The 20,331-nt window shown below is 36.5% G+C and overlaps 1 protein-coding gene across 2 annotated transcripts in view; it reads right to left on the bottom strand.

The window, feature by feature from the left end:
- The window catches only part of LOC126810424 (speract receptor), a 113,142-nt gene extending 93,128 nt beyond the window's left edge, over window positions 1–20,014 (bottom strand). For both annotated transcript variants that reach the window (XM_050535482.2, XM_050535483.1), the window contains exon 1: window positions 19,355–20,014. In XM_050535482.2, coding sequence (XP_050391439.1) covers window positions 19,355–19,816 — 462 coding nt within the window. In that variant the 5' untranslated portion in view covers window positions 19,817–20,014. The remainder of the gene's footprint in view (window positions 1–19,354) is intronic.
- Between the last annotated feature and the right edge of the window lie 317 nt (window positions 20,015–20,331).

Below are 20,331 nucleotides of genomic sequence, written 5' to 3'. Positions count from 1 at the left end.
TTTCGGATAATATCCAATTTTCACGGTTTACTACACGCAAACATGTACTCAAATGAATTATATAGCCCTTGATTAATTCAACAAAACTAAAAATATCAAAAGATTTTATCCATCACTTATATGTTTTAGTGGCTTGTTTATACAGTCAGCAGCGGATGCCGAATGCTGCCAAAGTTTCATTTAATCATATCTTTGTAAATACTATTTTTGGTCCGATATTCCTATTAGAGATTCACACGTTCACAATAATTGTAGTTACATGGGGTTTCAAAACACCTTAAATGACGATCACATCCTTCAATAAAATCTTGGAAAACTCTGAAGCTATAAGTTGAGACTGAAAAGGTAGGCACAAGAAAGAACGAAAAATAAAACAATCCGATATACGAGTAGTAACACACACTGAATACAAAGTTAAAAGAAGCTAAATCTCTATGCTTTGGCACCTAGAAATTGACACAAATGGGTCGCAACGCATATAATAATGTAATATGAATGTATATAAACTTGTTTACATTCAATCGTTTTTGTTTTAATTTCTAATCAGTTATGTTCGGCGACTGTGAATGATATTGAATTAGAGATTTGCCCCCCCTTAATGTAAAGCTTTATAAACACCAATGATCCCCTTCCACTAACCTCAATTGCGACCATCTCATAATATTGCCAAGAATCGCTGTGTTTTGTAATGTTTGTGTCTGCCATTCGTTAACTAGATTATATTGGATGGATTATTTGCGGAATATGCTCTGTATCAGTTTTTCAGGCCGCTCTTTGAATTTACCCGCTACAGAAAATGTCTGTATTATAACAAAAATGATTAAAATAATATACAAATGACAATAACCTATCGTCAATTTCCCTTTGCGTAAAAAAAAATCAAAGACATTGACATCAGACTTACAATAATCACCGTGCATCGGAATAGCGTGTCGTGCCGCCTCCAGGCATCCGTCAATGTAAGCCTCGAGGGAAACTGCACTCTGGTTGTGAATAATATAATGCTACTATATGTAGCAATATTTAGCTCCTATTGTTATATTGAGAATAAGAGTGCACTGAAACGTGTTGCGTTAAAAGACTGTAAATTAATTGATCATAAATTATCCCGATAGTAATCATCGTGTTATTATTTTATGTTGTGCGTTGCATTCATTGGCGCCTAACATCTATAGTTTTCTGAAATATGGGAGATTTAAACTGAGAAGTTAATACGAGCACACAAATACTAATGACAACAGGGGCGCCAAACGTTATAATTAGTGCGCTGTGTGGACGTCTTGGTAAAACCGTTTTGTGTAAAAGTAGGGATACTAGATGCAGATAGCTTTTAGATAATATACCATCTCAGGTCAAGACATACTAAAGATGCAGATAGTTTAGAAATAATACTTATAACGGGCAGATATCGGTAGAGTCACCAGTGACATGAGCTAGTGACTTGGACCAGATCAGTTGGGTAAGGAACTCTTAAAGCTGTTGTTAGGTCCACAACGAAGCCATATAAAAGTCGATTCGCTGACATGAAAATCGTTTTCAGTTGACATATCGGTCGACATTCAAAATCCCAACAGTTTCCATAATAAAGGAGCCGTTACGGGTCAATGGACTGCTGCTTCTGCTTTTAAGATGATGAGTTAATTAAACTCATGTAGATCAAAAGAACATTTAGTTTTATTTATTTATTAGCGTTTGCATGATAAAAAAGTTTGTTTCACTCGACTTACTGATATTTATACAGTCAAGCCAATAGGCATATGACTTTGGGCTATACTTTAATGTAAATGTTAACGACACAGTAAAGATAGGTTGTCAAACAACGAAATATACCCCACAGCAGCCAAGTCGTCAAAGATTCTCGCATTGTGAATTAAAATCAAAATCTTTATACTGCATATTGTCATTGATGCTTTGACAATATGCCATGGCATAACTAAATTCAATAACGTTACAAGTACATTGTAATTATTCGAATTGTAGTATAACAATCCTTCGTTTCGCTAATCTGAACAATGTATATAAATTTCTAATTTTTGTCGTTAGAACGTTCACACGTATGGGGTTTTCCAAAATGAGCAAGGCTAATAACTCTGGGAAGTTTATAAAACAATCTTGATAACAAAGGGATCATTATGAAGCACATACAATAGCTACTACGTCATGTTTAGATAAAATTGTAATATTTTAGCAACCAATAATTCTTAACCTAGTTAGAATGTGGATTAATTATTTGTTAGTTACACCGATGTCCTTCTTCGTTTAGTTATTTAAATGATCAATCTAGAACATACATAATAAAATCTGCTTTCAACTGTAAGCGAATGATTGTAATGACTTTTACTAACATGTTATATAATACCCAATGATGGACAGAACTTCGATTGGCAGAAAGTCCATTAGTTATCTTCATTGACAACTCACCTCGAGTACTGGTTTTAATTATAGTCCGAAGTGTCTTGACCCTTGTCGTGGTCAGAATGATAAACTTCTGATTTTCTGTTTATATCAAACAGAAATACCCATTATAATCGCTCTTATATTCACATGGGTTTTCAAATCCCTATAATACATCCCAATATGGTGCCCATTATACCAATAAAGTCAGTCAAATTTGTCAATAAGATCTTGGAAAAAATGCGTTGAAAAATATAAATCAATATGTGGATGCATGAAAACTACCTGAAACTTAATTCAGACAAAGCAGAATTTCTTTCGATCTCCAGACCGACCATACATGCCTCCACAGCCAAATTCCAACAAAATTGAAATATCTATTGGAGATTGTGTAATCCCTGTTGCCGAATCTTCCAGAAATCTAGGTGTTATTTTCGAATCATTTATGAACTTTAATAAACACATTTCCTATGTAACCAAATCCTGTTTCCTTCAGCTGTGCCAAATAATTAGAATACGAAAATATCTTGATGAGGATTCAACCATAACTAAAACCACACTTCACGATCATATCTCACCAAAGGACCTTCATTGACTAGAATATAAGATTTTATTGTTGACATACAAGTCTCTTCGTGCCGCAACTCCGAGCTATCTTCGGGACCTAATTCAAATAAAATCCAATCAAAGAACAACCAGGTCGTGAAATATACAACAACTTAATATACCAAGACCAACTCGCGTATCGTGTGGTGGTAGGGCTTTCTCTGTTGCAGCACCAATCCTATGGAACAACCTATCTCAATACGTGAGTCATTCTGTGCAAGTTCCTCCACACTCTTTAAGTATAACGCAGTAATGAAGTGTGCTGTGAGTGAAATTTTGCACGGACAGTGGCTTTATGGTCTACGCTTACATTAAATTCCAACTGCCAGGGAATCTTTCACGTGCACGCCAATAGGAACACGAGGCCTCGGTGTTTCGTCCCATCCTAACGATTATTGCCTACGTTGTACGTTGCCCGACCCTCTGTTCTGCACCAATAACAAGGGGGGGGGGGCATGTGGGAAAATCCCGATAAACTGTAACAAACACGGGACCTCCGCTGAGCCACCGCAGCTACCTAAATACAGAACATAATGTTTTACTCCTAACAGGTAATTGCTAAACCAATTCCATTCAAAATGTATTCCTCAAAGGTGTTTTGTGCAATTTGCATTTTCGTTAATATCATATTTCTCACTGCTAATACACGCTTAATCTGTAATCAGATTTATTATTTAACACTTAACTGATAAGAGAGAGAGAGAGAGAAATGGGGTTTAACGTCCACTCGACACAAACTAGGTCATTTCGGGACTAACATATGGTTTAATTTTATTTCAATAATTCGCTTGCGCATAGGGGTCTTTAGCAGTGGGAGGAAACCGGAGAACCCGGAGAAAACCCACGAGGTTGGACAGGCGACCCTATTCCTTGTCACGTACAACCGGGGATTCGAAACCACGCCAGTCGACTCAATGACACTTAACTGATAAAATACCAACACTAGATAATCTCCTGGCTTAGATTTAATCGGACGTAAACTGGACCCATCAGATTACTCCTCTACAAATAAAAGGTGGCGGCGTCTTGTTCTGCTCGAGTAGCATGGGTTGATGAAATTTCAATTTACCATAACTTTGTGAATACAGAACGGAAATGAACCGTTTTTTGGGGGATATTCCTATGAAAAATTAAACTTTCACAATATTGTAGTTTGAAAGGAATTCATATAGCGTTAAGCGACGCATTGAGCTTTTAATATACTAATAGCAATCGCTTTAATATCTTTATGAATCTACTGTAATGAGTTTAGATCCGAGTTTATTCTAGTAATAATGTACATGCATTATCTTCCACTGAAAACCATAGAAAATCGGATGAGAATTGAACAGAATATTAACTTAATGTTAATACGGAGTTAACACTATTGCATTTGTCACGTTGACACTATTGTCCCAAGATAAACCCAATTCCATTACTACATATTGTTATAATATTTAACAGAAATATTCATCTATTTTGTCAATTTACATAAGTACACGCATCTTTCTTTTAGATTATTATCCCATTATCTTTTCAAACCACGTCACAAGACGTATTATTCCATTATATTATTCAACCTTGACCGAGGTAACATGAATATTGGTATTCGTCGATCTTAATCAAAGAAACGAAATGTATTATCTTACAAAGGTGACATTAAACCAAAGCCTTCAAAAGTATCACTGTATGGATTTTTCTGTATCTGGTGCACCAGAAAAAGACGGACACTCTGCCCCGCGCATAACATATTTACATAACAATACATAACATCACTCAACTAAAATGGCAATGTCCGAAATTATCTATCAAGTCACAGTACTCCCACTATTCAACGAAATGGCGATTTCTACTTGTCTTAAAGTGGTTACTGTAAGAAACCCACTTATCTATAGAAACAGCTTGAACTGTGCGACGTTATGATGGAATGAGAAAATTATTTGGTATTTGTAGTTACCAATCTAGACACGGTTTTAGTTAGACGTGACCAGTCACGTTTACATCAGCGATTTAGCCATAGAGAAGTGCCATGAACAGATAATACAAACATTTATAGACATTCGCGCATTCTTATGGTTTTAACATTAATGTATGTATATATCATAACGCACCTATCTAAAGAAAAACCTCATGCTCAATACCAAACCATCACTCCTATAAATTGATATATGTCACGTATATTTCACGGTTTTTTAAAACTAGCTAGGCTAGGAGTGGTGTTTAAAATTAGCTAAAGGAGTGAGTGGGTTTTGAAAACAAATGAAGAGGAAAATACTACTAACATATAACCAATATGGTAAAGCTATTCAAAATTGGCTACCGACGCTTAATAATGTAACCGAGGATGAGGATGTTTGCGACAACATGGCGAGAATGTGAAAATATTTAACACATTATATAACTGTCATTTTGTTATATGCAGTCCTACACATCCAGACAGATAAGGATTATCTTGTGCAAACTGTAACATATGTTATACCATTTCCCCTTTTTTTGTTTACAAGAATTTCACTTTTGTGGACTTATTTATTTATTTACTTTTTTTAAAAAAAAAGAAGTCTGACTTGATCATACACTATACTATGGCGACTCGTTGCGTTTACAACAGTAGAGCCCATTTTAAGACACAACTTGAGTAACTTTTCGATAAGCGTCGTTAGTCTGACTGTACGTCAAGTTCACTTAGCTTATTGGATCACGTGTTATATGACTTACACATAATGTAAACCAAATAGTTTTCTTTACGATTATATTGAACTTATCTGAAGCGACAAGGTTTATAAAATATATAGATATATTCCTTAACATTCAGATTAATATTCTGGTTTTCTCGTTCATATTGGCATATATTTGGCATATATTTGTTTTATGTTTTGTCAGGCAAACTGAAGTAAATTGTATATTATTAATACAACAGGGAATGGCTACAAGACTATAACTAATCACATAAAGCAAAAGATAACCAGAACGAAGGTAATTATCTGCAAGCACGGAAATACTTGACGATATTTATTAACAGAATCTTAAAAGGTCAAGTCATTGATCTTACCACATCTACATATTTATGATTAATAATTTTAAATAGCCAAACAATCATTCTGTGGTCGAGAAGTCTTAATTTATTGTTATTCAAAAACTTAGACATTTTCAATTGCCTGTTGCAAAATATGTTCGTATGCACCTGATTACTCTGTTTAATTGGAAAATCGTTATAAAAAAACATAATTGCACCAATCCTCTAGAACAATCTCAGATAGCATCTTTTGTGTTTAGTATCAAAAACATGCTTTATCTGGTGTATCTTGATATGAGTTTAATGCTTCTCGGTAATTACTGATGACAAAAAGTGTATCATTATGTTAAATGTGGCCATTACGCATTATAAAATTGTATTGACTGTGAGTGACAGGGCGCCTGTGATGAACAACTTAAGCATATACGGCCTTTATTTGGGAGATTGTAGATTAATGTTTTCGGTTCAAATGTAAATTATTAACGTTCAATTATTACCGGGTTTAATTAGAAATTGCTTCTACGTGAATAATGCTAATATAGAAATAAATTTATATAGAAATGTGACACAAAGGTGTTAATAATAACCAAACCTTGAAACATTAATAATGTATTAATAAAAAAAACTACACATTTGTACATTATACACTTATTATTTTCAATCACGCAAATTTTGCTATACGACAAATTAATCGATGGTCGGGGATTTCAACAAATAATTGAAAACCAACTCGTTATTATTCGACATTATTTGGTCGATTAGGTCGATGTTTTTATAAAATCGTTCACATTTTGACAAAAGCATGAAACTTAGCATATAGAGCGGGACACACCTGATTTGATCTCATTTTCGGCCACCATTGAAAATGGCCACCTATGAAATATGTGATTTCGGTTATTCGGTTTCATGGTACAATCGAAATTTGATCGAAGTGAAATGTCGAAATCTAATGTTAGTTAGTACTCACTGAATTCATCATTTATATGTTTTCAAGTTTAAGTATGCTGGCGTCACACTGTCCCGAAATTGACACCATCCAGAGGAATGTGCAATTTTTAATTTCGCTCGAAGATGGCCCCGAACTTAGTCATAGTCACACGATGGCACCCGAACCGCACACGAAGGTAATACGAAGATGTGAATTTTGTATAGTAGTTAATACCTTCAGGACACACGAAGGTCACACGATGGCTATATAGAGTTACTCAGGACTGACTCATGAAAATGCTTTTGCGAGCGTGACACCAAGTGGTCACACAATAAAGTAAATGTTTAAATCCAGCCCTGGTCGTAAAAGCATCGGGCCATTCGTCGTGGCATCTGAAGTCATCGTATGATCGCCTGTGGATTTTTCTCAGACTCCGGCAGCAACTTCATGAGCGCCGGCAAAATCTTTGACATGTCAAATAATTGCCGAAAGACCTTGCGAAAGTTCATTTTCGTGTTGAATTTATGTGTCTATTTTGCCTCTCAGAAGACCATCGTGAGAGCATTTTGTCAAATCGTGTTATCTTCGTTTCTACTTCGTGTGATCATCAGTGTGGGCATATGTTTCTTTGCCTGGCAACCTATCTTATACGTCCACGTTACCATGACACATGGTGAACGTTTGCGCGACTCAAAATTCGGATAGATTCTTGTTTACTTTATATTGTTTTGGCGAGGAGAACAGGTGGTTGCCATGCAAGATACGCCCACATTTTCCAAGAGATGGACAGAGAACAAGCTAAAGGCCATAATCCAGAGAGTTACGATCCGATGCGTGTAAGTATCGAAAAGAAACCAGATCTTTAGGATATAAACATATAATTTAAGTTCATCAAATTGTGACCTGTAGAGGATTCACAATCTTGGTACACTACACTATTGGCGTACGGGGTGCGGACATTAAATCAGATAAAAATTGAGACCTCTAGAAGAACCACAAGCTAAAAACATGATTTTTTTCGTACAATCAGGGGCATAATCCATGAAGTTACGGTTCGATACACGCCAATATCGAAAGGAACCGAGATCATTTGAAGCTAAATCTATGTTTCAAGTTTCGTTAAAATCGGATAAAAATTGTCACACGCGGAGTGTCCACAAACAAATAGTGAACGGACGTCCGGGCGAACATGGGCGATGACAATATACGTCCACATGAAAATGTGGCTGTATAAATATAAAACTTGCGCAATGGCACCGATGAACAGACGAAGTAAAGACGAAGATGCCCTCACGATGGCCTATAAAAGGCAAAATGGACACAAAAATTCAACACTAATTTGGCATGTCAAAGTTTTTGCCAATGCTCAAGACGTTGCTGCCGGAGCTCGATAAACTCCACAGGCGGCCATGCGATGGATTAAGATGCCCTCACGAATGGCCCGATGTTTTTACGATCGGAGCCGAATTCAAACATTTACTTTATCGTGTGTCCACCTGGTGTCAATTTCGGGAAAGTGTGACGCCCGCATTAGCGAAAACGCGTATTTGTGACCTTCCGAGTGTTATGTCATTTCGTTAGAAGACAAGTCAAACAAATTTCCACAAGGAATACGGATTAAATTCACTATTATGTTTGACACTGGTTGATTAATATGATTATGCAATAATGAACATCAAAGTTCTTGTCAAAATCACCAGAGAAAACGTTCTGACACTATATAGGATTGTCTGTCTATTGTAATGGTCATATATTATTTCTGTTGCTGTATTTGTTCTTCCTCCTTTGGTTCATTTATTCATTCATCACTTTGATTAATGCATTCATGTATTCAATGTCTCGTGTGTTTAATTTGTTTAAATTTTAATCGATTTGTTTTAATACCAATTAACCTTATATGACTATATGCTTGCTTACAGATGGTTGACAGCTGAAATTTAGTAATACAGTAAGTTGGATCCTATCCTACCAATTTCTGTCTTCATTAGCCCACTTGGTGCAGAACAGTAGAGCGTTAACCCCCATTTCATTTCACTTAATTCCCAAACAATTTCATTAATTATTAATTGTCTTTTATATTTTTTTGTAACCTATGTGTGTTAGGATGGCAAAGTACGTACATATTCAATATACTGTGTCATCAGATTGTCCCCGCCATTTTTAAAGGTTAAACCTTGCACAGTGAAAAATTATTTTACACCATGAACAAAATGAATACGCTTTCTTTTTGTCCATGAACTATGCTGCATATCGGACCATGGATGCATGTTGGTGTCCACTGATGTTTCATATATTTAAATCGTCACTTTTCAGGTAGTCGGCAATCAATTTAAAATAACATTTGCTTGTATTCATCAAAGGTGGATAACACAGTTCCCCAAAATAATTTGATTTTGGGTCTCTACTAGCAATTCTTATATTTCCTATGTATATCAGGACTAATTTTTCCTTCGTCTTTTCACGTATTAATTTTTAAAAGGTTTTAATTAAATAATTCTAGCAATACTTTTTAGCCACTGATATGAAATCGCATGAAAAATTCTTGTCAATCGCCTTACGTTGTCTTTGTTTTATATTATTTTATTACGTGTTTCAGTACCTTCGTCAGGCAACTAAAAGATCTATTTGTTTTACGAATGGGCCAAAAAATAATCTGAGCTTGCCTATATCTCGGTTATTTCTCAACGGATCTTTCATTTTTCTATTCTTTGGACAAATCCCATAAGGACTCTGACAGGCGGTTTTTCGAAATCCGGAAGTTCGTTCGATTAGTTTTAGCATAAAAGATTTGCGAAAGTTTTTCTCAGCAATTTTTTCGACATTCAAGATGACGTATCTCCGTTAGTAATTCAGGTATCAAGTTGAAACTTGAAAGGAATAAGGCACACATTGATGCCTTCCGATTTTCCCGCAGGTTTTGACTGCCAACAGTAAGGTCGGTCTTTAATCTGTTGCCAATGTGAAATAACCCTTCTTTCGGTCACTTATATTAAATAAAATTACACGTAGTGTTGATTTTGCCTAAACACCAACCAGGCCATTTGAGGACATTTCTATGAAAACTTCAACTATATTCAGTGCATATGCAAGGGCTTCCGGAAACTTCCAGAAATTACCAAGGCCTTCCAATTTTCATCGAACATGAATTGTTCTCTCCAGTTCAAAATTAGACTAAAATGACGTATGGTGGTGTTAGTCCCATATATTATCTTTCATTCTCAGACACCTTGTTCAAGAACATCTTCAACCGTTTGGACGCCATATTGGATTTTACAAAAAACCTTCAAATCGATATTCAGCCACCATTTTGATTCCGATTTTCGAAAACTTTTTTAGGTTTTGAACATACTCCAAATGGCAACAATTCTTAGGGAGCCGAATTTTTGAATTTCGATTTTATTTTTTTTTACGTCCAGTTTAACTTTCAAATTTTTTCGACATTTGATCTACTATCTGGTGACCTAACCGTTTTATGACCCCTGACTTTTGCATATATGATGACCATGACGTCTACTAACAACTAATATCAAAAGGTTCGGTCTTAAAGTATAACTTCCGGTTTTATAAAGAGTTTAAAATAACGAGTTTTTCCACTTTAATATTGGGTGTTACTATACCCAATAATTCATTCATATTCCTGAAGCAATGGACCGAGAAATCCACCTCTAGCCATTGTTGTATTGAGACTGACAACTTGAATCTTTGTCGGAGCGTGTCCATTCTCATCGTCCAGTCAAATCTCTCCTGAGTAAATATAGGGAATTTACATGACTTAACCGAGTGGACCTCTTTAAAGAAAATCCTAGTGTTTGTAATTGCTGATTTCTAGAAAAATTTTACCCTTGGATGCATCGGGAACAAACATCGATACTCGCATAGGTAAACTCTGCCGTCGCTGAAACTCGCTGTTGAAACGAAAATTCTTTGACTCAAATGTCCGATATAAATCCTATAAACCTGTACCAATTATAACAGCCTACCTTTAAATATTCGATAATATTTATCCATTTTTGTAAAGATAATGAATTATTTATTTTATCAAAAAAGTACATGTCGTATTACTGTCCAGTATGTTAAAACATAATACGTAACATGACAGCCCTTCTCAGTGGGTGCGTTCGATTACTGGCGCCACACTTACTCGAACCTCCGCGAGCGCGTTCGGGTTACCGATGACGTCATATAAACGGCTTACTCGCGCCAGGCCGAAGTAACCTGCCCCAAGGAGCTGGTTACTCCGGGAAGTATCACATAATCCAATTATTCAACATGGCAGCAAATCAATTTTTTGATAGAAGTTATATTTGCAGATTAAGTTTAGGCAACGGAAGAATTATTTTTGACACTTTGCTCCGATTAAAAATACAGTATTTCCCTTTCACACTAGTGTTGTGTTTATTTTAGTGATTCTACATTTTGGTGCAACGGTTCCAGGAGATAGAAAAGGACACTCAGCATCCTTTCAGTTGTCCAAGGGCACGTTCTATCGCAGAACTGAGCTGTTTATTAAATATTTTTTTTTTTTTTTTTTTTTTTGATTACGGGTCAATTTCCCCAAATTATTGTGTGGGGCCATAGCTATGGCTGAAGAGGGCAGGCTGGGTCCCCAAGTAGGAATTCGCCCTCTTGAAATGTGGTATCGTTTTGGAGGAAAATACATGAATTCCTCATAACCCTTAGCGCCATGTGTACACCCAGACCAGCCGGTGTACACATAAGTAAATCCAATTCGATAACCACATACAGCCTTGAGTACGACCGAGTGACATTTTTGCCGTTGATGTATGATATTCGACTGTACTTCATCTTGGGCGCCTTAATTCGGATATGACAGTCACCGATAGCTCCGATTATTCCGGGAAATTTACAATATTCAGCAAAACAGATACACCACTGCCTTGCCCACCTCACTGCAATTCTGATAAGCCATGGAGTTCGTTAATAGAGACTTTTGGCAAGCGCAAATTTTTGGTCCGTATAGCGTATCCGTATGGATTTTGCGTGTTACGTCATCAATGTGTGTGCATTTCCCATACGTGATACGGCACACGGATACGGCAGCACGTAACGAACAGCTTTCATACGGAAAAGGCCCGTATAACATTGTCGTGTCCTTTTACCGTCTTTTTTGCTACTTTTAGACACTGGTATCGTAGCGTTTTTATGAATCTTTGTGTATATTTGATGTGATTTTAACCATGATGGTTGATCTACATGCTAAATTTAGGGAGGCGGAACCTTGCAAATCTGTAAATGATTTTATTCTGTGGTAAAGGGGTATAAACTTTCTGAAATGATACATTAGTGAAACCAAAAATTGCAGTCGAGTCGAAGTCGAAGATTTTTAATAAGATTCGACATTAATTTTTTTTTTAATAGCTCAGCGACTGTCGAGCGACTTCATTCCCTGCGGGAAATTGTCGGCTCTAATAGGCACTTGACTAGTACTGATGGTGATTTTGGTAGATATCTGCCATCATGCTGTAATAGAACTAAGCTCAGATGATCGACGCACACGTACGCGACGCGAAAATCTGCCAAAACTCTAAAACTACATTGACGTAACGTATCACGTATACGATACGGATACGTGATACGGATGGGATAAATTCCGCTTGCCAAAAGGTTCTATTGTCTGGCTTTCACGTGCGCTACGAATCGCCCCGAATAGTGGCGAATCAGAATTAATCCCATTTTGATACTCAAAGAAAGCGCCGCGCCGTTCTATTAACCGTTTTATCATTGCGATTTGTTATTTTGACTGTCAGCAGTCCATCAAAACGCAGCAATTCAAGTTACGCCTAGACAATGCCCGCTGACATATTTAAAACTCACTGTATCGACGTCAATTTGTCAGGTTGGAAGCGGACGTAAACAACTTTCCAGGTAAATAAGTACAGGTCTGCCGCCGTTAAGAAAGTATGGTCTGGATATATATACATGTTATTACGCAGTGTATTAAATCCGAACCAAAGGAACGAACTAAAGATATATTTGATTCTATTAAATTCCTGTCTATAGTCGTACTACTTCTTCGGCTAGTAGAACGTTAATAGCGCTAGTAGATATGATTCGGAAGTGATACGACACACAAATTTTGGTATAGTTTGATGTGTATGTTTTGGAGCGACGAGTCGCAGCAGTTGTGCTATAGACAAGTGGGTGGAGGGGGCGACGGCTCTGGGCACCAATTTCGGGATTGAGTGTGTGTTGGGGGAGGGGGGGGGGGGTTAATACCGCTCAAAGTGTGATATTAAAATTATTGCTGTTTAGTTTGTCATACACAGGCTGTTCTACTTGTTATGAATCGAACTGTTCTACTTAACATAAATAAACAGTTATTACCGCTAACTTTGTCGTATAAAGGCTGTTCTACTTAATATGAATAAATAGTTTAATTTCAATGAAAAATTTATTTCAGCTGGTTTTACATACATAAAATGTCTTCATTTCTCACATGTCTAAGTACTATGCCCTATAGTTTTGTGGGCCCTGGCATCACCAACCGTCTACAAGCCATTGACATTAATACCATAATGTCCACATTTTATGTTGTGGTTTGGTACCACCAAGAGAATAGCTGACGGAGACTCCGTGGGGTTTAATGGAAAAGTGACTATTGGTTATATATAAGAGTCTTCCAGACATTTTATGTGATACTTTAGGCAACAGCTGATGTAACTCGTACAATAATAATTACACATTTGATCATCCCACTCAGTACCAAGTGATGCTAATAATCAATATATTATTATCAACTTGGCTGCTTTTTTATTGAAGCAAGACAAGTCGATATAATAAACCTATTTGTTATGACTGACAATCTATGGGAACTAACATGTACCTCAACTCAATAGGGCTTTTCTTTACGGTAGGGGGAGAGGGGGTTGAATGGCCGAATGGTTAGCACGCGCGCGCTGTATCATACGGTCTGTCATTGAGTCAACTGGCGGGGTTTCGATTCCCCGGTTGTACGTGACAAGGAGTAGGGTCGCCTGTCCAACCTCGTGGGTTTTCTCCGGGTCCTCCGGTTTCCCTCCACTGCTAAAGACCCCTACGCGCAAGCGACTATTGAAATAAAATTGAACCATGTGTTAGTCCGGAAATGACATAGTTTGTGTCGAGTGGACGTTAAACCCCATTTCTCTCTCTCTTTCTTTACGGTAGCCATGTTGGCTTAGTGGGTAAGACGTTGGCTCGCTTACCTGGAGGTCCGGTCTTCGACCCCTGCGTTGGCCGAGAAAGTTCATCGGGATTTTCCGACGCAGTTCCTCCTTGTCAGTGGTGCAGGACTGGGGGCATTACAAGGGACAACATATAGTCTTTCGGATGGGACGAAATCCGGTGTACACATTGGGTGCACGTAAAAGATCCCTTTCCAGTTGGAATTGGATAAATGAATAGGCCGTAGCACCGCTGTCCGGTCAAAATTTCCAACGTAGCACATTGTATGGCGAATGCCCATCTTCATTAGCCCAGTCGGAGCAGAAAAGTAGGACGTTTAACCCCATTTCATTTCATTTCCGCTTTTCTTTATTTTGTTCACATTTTCCCGTTGTACACGAACAGATTGCTTGGAAATCCTCTTAGGTATATCATTTTGCAACATGTATTAACTGATTCAGTTTATTTTTTAAATGCTTCCTGCACAAGATAATTTTCAGGATTATTCGACTTGAGGTGCAGCCTCTCTGCAGTTATGCTAGACTCTTCCAAATTTACATATTTTATAGAATATTATTCAAGATACGATGATCAGTCCGCAAAACATTACCTTATTGCATAAAACAAGGGTTAGGGCTATGATAATTTGGTCGTCTAATGCTAAAATTGCCCCGTTCGTTATATGGATCGTTTCACAATCGAAACGACGTATAAAGAAGGGCGGACGTACATTTTGGCCAGCGCTGGGATTAAAAACTCCTATAGAAGAAACTTTCGTCACAAAGCAGTGAATACGAGGGTTGGCTAAAAAGTTCTAAGTCTATCTGTGAAAGATCTGTACAAAGTCGATGGCTTCCATTTTTTTTCTACAAAGTCCCCTTCGAGGTGTACACAGTCTTTTGCCAAGGAAGAAGTTTTCGTCAGCCACTCTAAAAAAGTCGTTCACAGCTGACTTGACATCATCATAACTAGAAAATGACGACCGACTAGTTACTGTTACATTTTTGGAAACAGGTCTCATCGATCGTTATAAATCAGGCCAAAGATTATCAGGATCTACTTCAAAACGGCGCAGATTGTCACGGGGCCTCAGGAATCTGACACGTTTCTGATCAGAAATAACGAGCTTTGGCATCCATCTTTCAGAAACTTTTGTCATTCCTAACTCGTTGGCGATAATGTGCTGCTCAACTCTCTCATAAGGGGTGCCCACAACAGTGGCAATATGTCGAGTGAACAATCACCATGTCATGCACCCGGGTAATGTTTTCGTGGATGGTTGCTGTTGGTGGCCTTCCAGGACGAGGGTCATCGCCAAGGTTCTACCTGCCACGATGAAATTCCACCGCCCATTTATTTACTGTGGAAAATAGATAGCATCATCCCTTAAAGTGGAGACTTTGGGGTACTTGATGACTGTCATATAGCCAGTTTTGTCCATCTCTATGGTGATTCCAATAGATAGGTTCACAAGACGATTTGGTAGTAAGACAATAATAACTCTACATGTTGCAGTTCTTATGTCGATGATTCATTCAATGATTGTACTTGTTGATGGCAAAAACTTGTTTCAACGCAATTAATCTATTCTTTTCGAGCTTAGAACCCTCGTACCTATACTACACAATTAAGAAAAAACATCATACCTCACTTATCACTAAAAGTAACTGTTTGATATCTATGTCGTCGAACCTCGTGTCGTATAACTATATAAAGAAGGGTGGCTGGAAGTTTCGGCCCTTAGGATTAAAATCTTCTATGACCGAAACGTCCCACATTCGTAAAGACATGTAAAACGTTTAATAGGCAAAGGTGTGCCATACATAATAATTATATTCATCTGTTCTGTCATATCTTCTAGTCAAGTTATAGATAATCCGTTGATCCTTAATCAATTTTACTATTGTTCAATTATTTTAAGCCCAGTTATATACATGTATTTAATATTGTACGATTATAATTAATTACTTATGTATAAGTTTGGTTTGGTAAAAATTAATATCTCGGTTAAATACCATCGACAGTCAAGCTCTAGTAGCTTGTGCTAATGGAAACGGACGTGATTATAACTACAACCAAACTCCTATGTCAAATATGAAATGAAATGAAATGGGGTTTAACGTCCTACTGTTCTGGTCCTATGCTGGGCTAATGAAGACGGGCATACGCCATACAGTGTGCTATGAGGGAAATTTTGCCCGGGCAGCGGCACTATCGCCTACTCTTATATCGAAGTCCAACTGCCAAGGGATCTTTTACGTGCATTCCAATGTATACACGGGACCTCGGTTTTTCGTCTCATCCGAAGGACTAGACAGCTGTCCTTGTCAGGCCCTCCGACCTGCATCACTGACAAGGGGGAACCACGCCGGAAAATCTGGATGAACTTTCTCGGCCAATGCCTATGTCAAATACCTAATAGTTATTATATTATCATAGAATTATAATGTTCCTGTATTTTTATAATCCAAATGAAAAAAAACAACCGCGTTTGTTATTATCCTTTAGTACTATATATCAAAGAAGTAAGTAGATCAAATTCTGACAAAGTTCTACATAATATATTACACAAAAAAGAAAATGTTATGAACATATCAGTCCCTTGATTCTAAAAATAACTGTATGATATCGATTTCAAAAAAATATAATTTAAACAATTATGAAAAAAACTGAGAATGAAAATAATATATTCTAGTATATAAAGTGAACATAATGTAGTGTATTATTATGTGAAACTCAGCTGGGTGTGTGATTGCTATATTTTTGTCTGTCTTAAATGTCAATGTCGTTAGCTTGTCATCAATTATATGAACATTAGAAACATTTCTCTGAAACCTAATTCTATATAACACACAGGGAGAATTATACCGTTCATTATGTTTCATCAAGGGCGCTGATAAAAAAATAAATCTGTATCCAGTTTTGAAGTAGCTCATTACAGAAAATGAAAACTGTAAAAGCTAAACAGTAAATTATGCACTAAGAAGAATTTTAACATCATCAATGTATAATTAGTGCCAACGTGTAATCCGGGATGGATAGGGGCGTTCTGTGTTATTTGTACAAACTCATTTGTGTCTTGCATTCAGATAGTTGATAATTCTGGGTGATTTAACGGCGATTTTAACACTCAGTTCGATTCTTAGGAAACACATCCCTGGTGTCAGATTTAGTATTTTCGTTATGATGTGAACGATTGTCGTTTATAAATTGACAAAATTACTCGAGGTTCTAATAAATTCTTCTATTTCAAAGACCATTCATGTCATACTAAATCAATGCAAGGTTTACTCGAACATCAGCGGACCATTCGTTGGAATATGCGTATAATTTTTTATAGGACATATCCGGATTATGTACTGAAGACATACAGCAGGCCGGAAGATCTATTCACTAGATTTTTATGTTTTGTGGCTTAGAATGTTTGAGGGGTTTTCGGTGTTTGTTTTCCTTCTCCGTGTGTCGGACACTGTCACGATATATTGTCAATTAACATAGCTTCAGTATAATGATAAATAAAAGATATTTGACCGTTTTGAAAATATCAATAAACACATTAATTGATGCTTTCTCTACGCGGTTGATTTAATCTCATTACAAAATCTATTTATTTCGATTATTTCCTGTGTCGTTCACAATTATCGTTCATATATAAAATATGTGTCTGTATATGCAATAACATACTGTGCGCTGAGATTTGAATTAAATTGCTTAATACATATTGCTCGATTAATAATTTCCGTGTAACGTATTTCATAATGGGTATACACATAAAGAATGAAAGATTTCATTGATATGAAAGAGAAAGTTCAATTGGTTATTACATTTGTAACAGGAATTTTACGGCGGGGGGCGATTCGATATCTAAAATAGAATGTGTTGAAACTACGTAATACATGTTGTTATTAGTCATCTAGGACGTATAATGGTAATTCACAGTTAAATTTGGTATCCCACAGGAACTAGGTAGGATAAATAAAACCAATATTCCTATTTGTTATATCAGATTGAAAACAAGCTAAATAGAATTTGGTTAAATATATAGAAAATGTGGTCCATTTTATTCAGTTACTAAAAATCCCAAACTACCAATTGACAAAAGAAAATAATGGGATCAGGGTGATGATGCTACCATGGTGAAAAGAGACCAGATAATACTGAACCAAAACTATGACCCCATACGAGTTAGTATCGTGAGCAGATGGCTTTGGAAGGTCTTAAGTACCAACGTGTGTGTTGGAAAACACCCAAACTGAAATCGGTTCCGTCCACACTCCCTAAGTTGTGGAGACATTGCTGAGGTACTATACCATAGGTATTCTGCTGTTTTAACAAAACAAAGAAGTATCGTTTGCCCCAATCTTAGAAACGATATAAAATACAGAAAGTCATTAACTGAAACCCTTATATACATAAAAGGGATAAACTGAAATATGAATGAAATAGCTACTGAAAATCTCTTCTATAATAATGAGATATTAAATTGGTTATAAAACTAAGACCAGGCCACCTGTTACTGATAGAACATAAGACAAGAAACTCAATTGATCCATGACACATTATCAATAACAACAACCAGAATAGTGTCTTTAACACAGAAATACTGACGTCGTTACAATAGAACTATCCCGGCGCACGCTACCTGCTGAGGTAATAAACACGGACGCAACACGAACGATCTTTACAATAAAAAGAAAATCAAAACGTACTCATTATTCTTGATTCGATTACTTCTACTAATTCAATTCCCTCGCCCTAAGAGGTGGTCCTTTGATAAGAAACTCTTATGTCGAATAGTTGATAAAATATTTGACTTTTTTTTCCATAAGTATGACATTTCGACTAACTAACATCAAACATAGAAGTTTCTATTTGAAATAGATTTACATTACATACTGATTTGAATGTTCGAAAACATATAAATATTTTGATACTTTGCAAAAATTTTACATAATAACAAAGCAGTACCAGTTATAAATATTGTGAAGTTTTTAGAGTTTTGACATTTTCACAAAATGGTAGCAAACATCAGATATCCACATTCTCAGAGTAGAGCTATATTATAAGATCTTATAAATATATGAAACTCGCAATTAAAAGATAGAGTGGTGCCATAAATATGATAAACAATCTAACGAACCTTGGTGATAAAATCTTTTATTATTACTTTCAATGGGGAAGTTTGGATAAGAGATCGTGCAAACAATTTGAGAAAAGCTGTACTAATGAGTTTTTGCAATAATATTACGTATATATAATAAGATACTTACATAAGATATCATAGGAAGGTTAAAAGAAGCAGCTATTCGTCCTTCGTGGATACATGTTTCCTGTGGTCCTATATACACACTTATATTTTTATGTAATAATAAAACCGTTTCTTTAATACTTTCACTTTCTTTGCCATATGTTTCGGCAATAATAAAATCGAGGGAATGATTTGGTAAAATGTAAGGATCATTATTAATCTCTGCTATTGCGTATGTAAGGGCACCAGAAATGGCTTGCCCGGGTCTCTTATATATTTTGCTATTGTTTTCCGTTGATTGTTGGGATCCGGTCATATATCCAATACGAATTGAATCACAAACACAAATATCAATACAAAAATTGATGATAAACACATATAATATCAAAACAATACTCCCATTGTTTAATCTACCCCTTTTAAACATTTCATATCCTTTGTGAGAAACTTTTGTGTCAGGGATCGTGACACACCCCATCGCCATCCCAACTTATGTTGTATCTAGATCCATGTTAGGAAATGAAAGCAAGCGTTTGTTACATAGTGGCTATGGTATGGGACCACTTCATACATCTGTGGCAGAAATTGATCGCTGTATACTGTAGCTCTACCTTTCTCCTTGTAGAATAGAAAGCTTCGCATTGAATCATTTATCGTATTGGGTATTTCCCACGTGGCTGGTATATGTGATTGACCATTGTTGTATTGTTAGCAAGTCAAGTGAGCTGTTACTTAGACTATTTAATAATTCTTGGCAAAAATCATTGGTCTATTAAATAGAGTAATGCTAAAAGTATTCCGTTATGATTATATGCAGTTTGATACGCATTTACCACCCTGTTAAATTCTACCAAGGCTTGCTTTGACATTAAATCTGTGTATATTTAATTTACAGTACCTATATGTATGTATGCACCAATTCATACCACTGAAGGCCAGTGGTTCCCTCTCATTTCGACTACGTCCAGAGCAACGAGGGGAGCAGGAAGTATTCTCAGG

Source organism: Patella vulgata, chromosome 2, assembly GCF_932274485.2.
Source record: "Patella vulgata chromosome 2, xgPatVulg1.2, whole genome shotgun sequence".
NCBI classification, from domain to species: domain Eukaryota; kingdom Metazoa; phylum Mollusca; class Gastropoda; family Patellidae; genus Patella; species Patella vulgata.
Note: the sequence above shows the minus strand (reverse complement) of the source record. Positions and strands in the feature narration are given on the sequence as shown.